Here is a 7,460-nt window from a genome sequence, read left to right on the forward strand (position 1 = left end):
ATATCATGACGAAGGGGTTGTCGACGTTGGTTTTCGAGGAGTTTCGGTCCAATCTGTGCGTTAGTGCCGACGCTTCGACTGCCGGGGGAGGGGGCGGGGGTTGAGCGACCTATGTATTCGTATATACACATGCACTATAATCTCCATCCATTTTATTAGGGTTTAGTCCTAGACGTGATGATTTCCCTATACATCTATATATTGACACTGGATACCCGTGAAACGTGTGTGTTGTATCCTATCCTCTCTCTACATTTGTGTTTAGTGGTTTTTGCGCTCTGCACAAAAATGATACCTTTTTTTGCTAATAACATTACAATTGTGATGGTCCTGTGAATTTTACTTCTACTATTTCCTCATTGTCGATCCAGAAGTCATGTAACACCCAAAGTGGAGGGGCTCTCCTCCTTTCCCTTCTTCAATATATAGTGCGCACGCTCGTGGGCATTCGAAAAAAGAAGAAGCCATGACGTGTAATCGAGGATGATGTTCCGTATCTTGAAAGAGAAACCATGTGAGGCCAGAATAAAAAAGAATGTGGCAGAGGAGATAAAGAAAGCGAGTCGTCCAGTCTCCGGGCGGAGTCTGAAACAGGACCCTAATCCCACGCTCTCACAGTCGCGGTCGCGGTCGCACCCACTAATCACGGCGCATCAATCAAGCTGCCGCTATCAATCATTAACGGCGACAAGACCAAGCACACAAGCAAAACCACGCTATGCAAATCCCCCGAATATAGCAGAGCGTCCGGTCAAACCGGCCTTCATTTCCCAAGCACGATGCATAGATAAGTAAATAAACAAAAGAAAAGAAAAAGAGCGAGGGATTTTTCCGGTCCCTTTGTCCAATGGAGTCACGCGGCACGTAGCTCCGCCTCGGACCACATGCACACGCAAACCCCAATTGAAAATTATTATTACTCGCCACGAGAAAATCAGCTTTTGTTTTTGTTTTCGTCCGAGCAAGCGAGCGAGCTCCTCGCGAGGCTGCCCCTCTCCCTCCCTCTCTCTCTCTCTCTCTCTCTCTCTCTTCCCCCACATCTTCAGTTCGAGGTCGGCGCCTGGGCCTCACCTCTCCTCGCCGTCGGCATTCCGCCGCCCCCCCTGCCGGAATCGCCTTCTACAAGCTTCTCCATGGACGACTCCGGTGGCGCTGATCCGGCGCGCCAGCATCTGTCCCCGCAGGGCGGCGGGGGCGGGCAGCCGCCAGTGCCGCGCTCCCCGACCCCGCTCGACCTCGCCGCCGCGTCTGCCTACCACCACAGGCGCCTCTCCCCGTCGCCCCGCCCCCCGGCTCACCCGCAGGTGCGTCTCCCGTCGCCCTACGGCCAGATCCCCTCCGGCGCCGCGGCCCACCACGCGCGCTCGCTGTCGCAGCCCCTCTTCTTCTCCCTCGACTCGCTCCCGCCGCCGCCCTACGCCGATCTGGCCGGCCCGCCCGCCATCCCGCCCTCCCCGCCGTCTTCAAGCTCCGACCCGCCGCCCTTCGGCCTGCCGCCGCGGAGGGCTGGCCACCGCCGCTCTCAGAGCGACATCCCCTTCGGGTTCTCGCAGCTCAGCCCGCCCCTGCCGCCCCCGGCGCCGGTGAAGCGCGAGGCGGCCACGGGACAGGATGGCGGCAGATTGGAGGGCGACGACACTGCGTTGTACGACCTTGTCAACGCCTACATGGACCTGGACGGGATGGACGCGCTCAACTCCTCCGAGGACCGCCACGACGACCGTGACAGTCACAGCCGTGCCAGCGGCACCCGCGCTGCCAGCGCGGCCGAGAGCAGCGAGAACGAAGCCGAGAGCCAGTCCACCTCAGCGGAGAGGAAGGACGGAGCCAAGTCTCGGCATTGTCGCAGCTTGTCCATGGACAGCTTCATGGGGAAGCTCAACTATGCCACGGGTGACGATTCACCAAAGCTACCACTGCCGTCCCCCAGCGGTGGCCTTTCCAGGAGCGGGAGTGGGTCCTTGGATGGTGGTGGTGCTGCGTCACTGTTTGGTACCGAGTTCGCCAACGGGGAGTTCACTGAGGCTGAGAAGAAGAAGATCATGGCAAATGAACGCCTGGCAGAGATAGCTTTGACAGATCCTAAGAGGGTCAAGAGGTATGCATTTCATCATAGAGTGAAAAAATATTTCCCACTCAATTTAAGCATCCTGACTTTTTAAAATTGACAGGATTTTGGCAAATCGCCAGTCTGCGGCAAGGTCAAAGGAGCGCAAGATGAGGTACATTCAAGAACTCGAGCATAAGGTACAGGTCTTGCAGACAGAGGCGACTACACTTTCAGCACAGTTGACAATGATGCAGGTTTGTCTTATGGAGTTGCTCTGTATTTTGATTTTGTTTATGTTAGGACGGAACTAATTCTTGACGCACTTGTTTGCAGAGGGACTCTGGAGGACTTGCGACTCAGAACAATGAGTTGAAAATAAGGCTGCAAGCAATGGAGCAACAGGCACAGCTGAGAGATGGTATGCTTCTTATGGTCCCCTTCAGCATTGTTCTTCATTTCTTTTGGTTAAAATTAAACTGGGTTATGTCTTCTGGGGAAACTAGCAAACGGCAATACAAAAATAGTGCTCTTTAAGTATTATGCCAGCATGTGTCTGTGCCAACTTTCAACTGTCTGGGCTGGTTTGGTAATCATGTAGTATCACCAATGCAGATCAGTCTTTTTATTGTTGGGTCGGGATAGTTTCTGTTTATGTGCACTCGACACTGTAGGGTTAATCAAGGCCAAGCAAATAAGTTTACATTAAAATGCAATAGTCGAGTGGTTCTTGGATGTTATTGCATGTTTCATGTGTCTAGATATATTGGTTCTTAATTTACCATGCATCTTGGTTGTGTTTGTAATAAAAAATTTCATGGTTTGGTGCTGAAAGATGACTTGCCAATATTTATCCAAGCCAAAGCTAAACCAATTGGTTGGGTGCCAACTTCTCTAAAAACTTGCCTACATTTGGCAAGTTTTGGAGTTGCAAAATGTAGGTATGCCAAAATATTGGCTAGCAATTTTTGGCTCCCAACAAAAGCATGGCCTATTACCTTTGTTTCGTGATTTATGATTTACAAAAAATTGTGTGCTGGTTCTCTATGATAGTCAGTTATATTAAGTCGCCAAATGTAAGCATGCTAAAATATTGGCTAGCAATTTTTGGCTACCAACCAAAGCACACTCTATTACCTTGTTTCGTGATTATTATACGAAAGATCGCGTGCTTGTTCTCTGTGTTAGTCAGTGATATTAAACTATCATTATAAATATTGCTGATTCTTTTTATGCTGGTGTACAAATTTTCCTGGCGTTGATTACTTGCTGAGTAGATTAAAGTCCTTTTGTCTCAGGAAAGTTGATTTGCAAATTGGTTGAAAATTGATGACACAGTATATTCATTTTATATTATTACTTTATTAGTTGCTAGGGGTTCGGTCACCAGGTGGCTGGGTTGTACCATCATGGTACATACTTTTACTGGGATTTTTTTGAACAATATGTATTTGGAAAATCTTGCATATCTTAACACTGTTTTATCACTAATCAATATATGTTTTAAAATACTTTGAAAACCTTGAATACCTCAAACTATTTTATCATGATTTCCTCATGTGCGTCTAGTTTGACTAGGTTCGTTACTCTTGCTTACATGAGGATATATCAACTAATGTCCAGTTCCTTTAGATGCTTATGTGACCTACTGTTTGTTTTGGTTCCTTTGGGCACATTTTATGGTTGATAAGTACTATATACGTATACTGTAGAAACTGTCTTCTTACTCACTTCTGTTGAAAAGGCTTGTATATTTTTCCTTAATGACATTTGAAAAGATTCAAATATTCCATATATCTAGTCTTAAATTGTGTTTAATAGCCTATTCAGATCTAAATGTCAGATTGCTATTTCAATTAGTGTAAAAATCGTTTCTGAAAGTTCACGCTGGTGATGTATACTTGTTTTGAACATTTTTAATGCGGTGTAAGATTGAAGATCTATAATAGCATTTTCTCTATGCGTCTTCTGTGCATTTTTGGTTATTTGTGAGTCCACAGTTGGTTTCAGGCTTTCAGTAAATGTTCTAGCTACTTAGCTAGCGGTCAGCAATTTATGCTAGTGATTTTGTTGCCATGGGTCCTCTCTGTGGATTGATATATAGTCCATATGTAGCTAATATACGGTTCTAAGAGCATCTCCAGTCGGACTTGCCTAATCTGACCCCATTTATGTTCGCCGACCGCCCCATATTTGTCCGCCCGGGCAACCACAGTCCACACCCCTCATATACAAAACCTCAAATCCATACAAAGCCATGCATATAGATCATATATCACACAACCAATTCAACACAAGCCAAAATAATTCACAACAAATCAAATTCAACAATTCATACATAGGCATACACGAATGAATCAATCGCCCCCATTGTTGCACTCATGGATCTCCTTTTTGTTGATGATCCACTTCTTGCAATTGTCATACATGAGGATAGTGTCGGCCGACATGATCCTTGACTCCTAGTGATCTTCGTGAGTCTCACCTTCTCAAGCTCAAGCTCCATTTCTTTTTGCCATTTCTCTTGCTTCTCCATGTCTATCCTCTCCCTACATGATCATCCTATCCAACTCCATGCCCTCCCGATGCACATACAAGAAGAGCTTGTACCTCTCCCGCTTCTCCTCCCTTTTCTCTTGCTTCTCCATGTCTATCCTCTCCTTCTCCATAATCATCCTATCCCGTACCCTCTCCCTTTGCACATACAAGAAGAGCTTGTACCTCTCGTGTTTCTCCTTCATTTTCTTCAATGTCTCCTCCCTTGTTGCAAAAAATGTCCGTCCATGTGGCGGACATTTTGCTTGCCGGGTCGTCACGTGCGCCCCTATCCTTCTCCCACTTCCTCCCCCTCAGTGTCTATTCCTCTTTGGGTTGGTCCCATGTCAGTCCACCCCTCCATTTGGCTCATCGTCATCATCCAGTCCAATAGATTGGTGAGTTGTCGGGGTTCTTGATATCTTCAAAAGAGGTTTGACCACTTTGGTTTCCCAGTCAATTGCACCCAACAATCCAAAATAATCCAAGAAAGGAAGCAAGACAAGGAAGATGATGAACAATGTGAAGCAAACAAAACTTACATGGCTATCGACTCCAATACCACTTTGGTGCCTATTCACCACTTTTGCATAGAAACTGCAAAACTTGTTCAAACAAAGGCGAATTTTGATTACCCATTTCATAGTTTGGAGGAGCTTCACCGTCATTTATCATGTCCATCATGAACGAGTCCTAAAGATGCATCACAGTGAAACTACCATCCTATAATGGATCCGATAAATGCACATGGGGCAAAAAAGACCTAAGCATTTTGTTGAGGAATATCTTCGAACGGTTGCTAGGCATGTCCGTCGCTGAGGATCCCCGACGTTGTCCGTGACTGTTGGAGTTGTGGTGACTTGTATGACGTGTCCAAGAGGCGTCCGCTTCCTGCGTGAAGCCATTCGAGATGCTGGACCATTGTGAAGCTCCATGTCAACGACGTCCTTCTCCGCCTTCTTGCGGGCGTGCTGCTGGAGTTGCTGCTCCTTGCAGATGATGGTCTCCACTTTGCTCCCAGCGGTAGGGACCCCCATGGACTTTGCCGAGCCATCCTCCATGGTGCGGGCGGACGGCGGAGTGGGCCAGGACGGCTAGGACGAAGGAGGAGGTGGGCGCCACAGATGCGGAAGAGGGCAACGACTCAGATGCGGGAAAGAGAAGACAGACACATTAGAGAGGGTGGTCAATTTGGAGGAATTTGGAGTGGGTTCGGCTTGCCGGATCCGACGTGGTGGACGCATCCGGGTGCTCCCAAATCCGTCCCACATATGAGCTGGGTTTGAGGGGTGCCGGACAGCCTGAACATATGGGCTGGGTTTGGGGGGTCCGTTTGGGTGGCCTATTTGTGTCCGCATGGTGTTTGGGCTGTCTGCCCGGGCATATGGGTGCGAAGTAGGGGGTCCGGTTGAAGATGCTCTAAGGTCGGCTAGCATATGTCTCTGGTTGGCATGATAAATTGCTGGTGTTGTACTAGAAGTTGATTTCATTGCAAGATGGCATCATATGCCAATTGCTAGCCCTACCCAGATAAACTTTCTAGGCAAACGCAAGTGTGTATGATAATGATATTTTCATTATCTTCATGCTTGTTTCCATAGTTGTCACAGTATTAGTTATGTGTTGTGTTATATAATCCATGTTTAGTTGTTCAGGTTGTTGTTTGCAGTGTCTATAAACCAATCATGTGTCATTGTGTTTATTTGGGTGACAGGGTTATATATGTTCATCTTGCTTTGTGACTTTCAGTGCTAAACTATGGAAATCAACTGTGCATGTGCCATTTTTTTCTTTCTTTTCAGATAATATAAGATTTTATTTCCTTGTTGATGCACATTGTTTTTTTGCCACCTATTGCAGTGATTGAATGAAGGCTATCATGTAACTTAATTAGTTGTTTTGTAATGTTCTGTCCATTGATTTATGTTTCTCTATGGGATTCATATGTATCCAGCTCTGAATGAAGCACTAACGGGTGAGGTCCAGCGGCTGAAACTTGCAACCGGTGAGATTACGGATGCTCGTATGTCGAAGGCGGGCCTACAGCAGCAGATGAACTCCCAGCTGATTCAAATGCAGCAGCTGCAAATACAGCAGCAGCAACAGCAGCAGTCATCACAGACGCAGCAGGCTCAGCAGCAGCAGCAGCAGCAGCAGTCGCAGCAATCAGCATAGACCAAGTCACAAAGAACCTGGATCTCTATAGCAGAGGAGAAATTCGAATCTAGCCGAGCATGATGAGTTGAAGATGGTGATCGTATGTGCGAGCGGAGAGAAAATAATATCTTTTGATTATATCAGACAGGTTGTAGGATGGATAGCAGTGGTTGGGCAACGGATGCTGCCCGAGTTCTTTTGTTTAAGGTGGTATAATACTCAGCGTGGAGCATGGTCGTCGTCGTACCGTATTGTCTGTCGTATATTCGTGCTGTACATGAGTACCTTCCTTGTGAGTCACTGTGGTAGTCTTCTCATTAAAGATTCTTTCCGACGAGTTGTTTCTGCGAGTCTATGAGGTTATTATATTACAAAATCTACAACAGTACCTGTGCCGCGAACGTGTAATGGAGTATATGGCGTACTTCGTCAGCGTTCGGGCTATGCTTGTGTTCACGTTTTGGCGTTGGTTGCTTTATCTCTCCTGTGAAAGTCCGTTGCAGATCTGGCTCTCCAAAAAGTCGAGTGTGGCAAGCTAGGTAAGTAATCAAAACAATTAAAAAAAAAATTCCAGTCAGAGCATCTACGGCCGGACCCCTATGTCTGCGGGTCAAAAAAGAGTGATCCAATCGAATCTCTATTTCATTCCGGGAAACGTTTCACGCCGGGGCACCGGCCGAAGCTTCGACCGGACTCGCTAGCTGTTGCTGCTAGTAGGTCC

General features: G+C 47.1%; 1 protein-coding gene across 1 annotated transcript; it reads left to right on the top strand.

The window, feature by feature from the left end:
- The first annotated feature begins 947 nt into the window (after positions 1–947).
- On the top strand, positions 948–7,092 carry LOC125518627 (bZIP transcription factor 29-like). Its single transcript, XM_048683453.1, has 4 exons — positions 948–2,098; positions 2,172–2,304; positions 2,384–2,468; positions 6,537–7,092. The coding sequence occupies exons 1-4, from the start codon at positions 1,134–1,136 to the stop codon at positions 6,755–6,757; spliced, it is 1,404 nt and encodes a 467-aa protein (XP_048539410.1). The 5' UTR covers positions 948–1,133; the 3' UTR covers positions 6,758–7,092.
- Positions 7,093–7,460: the final 368 nt, after the last annotated feature.

Source organism: Triticum urartu, chromosome 7 (genome assembly GCF_003073215.2).
Source record: "Triticum urartu cultivar G1812 chromosome 7, Tu2.1, whole genome shotgun sequence".
Taxonomy (NCBI): Eukaryota; Viridiplantae; Streptophyta; class Magnoliopsida; order Poales; family Poaceae; genus Triticum; species Triticum urartu.

What these genes read in the sequence shown, in the direction of transcription:
- LOC125518627 (XM_048683453.1), top strand. Translation starts at nt 1,134, where the DNA reads ATGGACGACTCCGGTGGCGCTGATCCGGCGCGCCAGCATCTGTCCCCG. An exon ending in GATCCTAAGAGGGTCAAGAG is followed by an intron (nt 2,099 to 2,171) that starts GTATGCATTTCA and finishes TAAAATTGACAG; the next exon opens with GATTTTGGCAAATCGCCAGT. An exon ending in ACAGGCACAGCTGAGAGATG is followed by an intron (nt 2,469 to 6,536) that starts GTATGCTTCTTA and finishes ATATGTATCCAG; the next exon opens with CTCTGAATGAAGCACTAACG.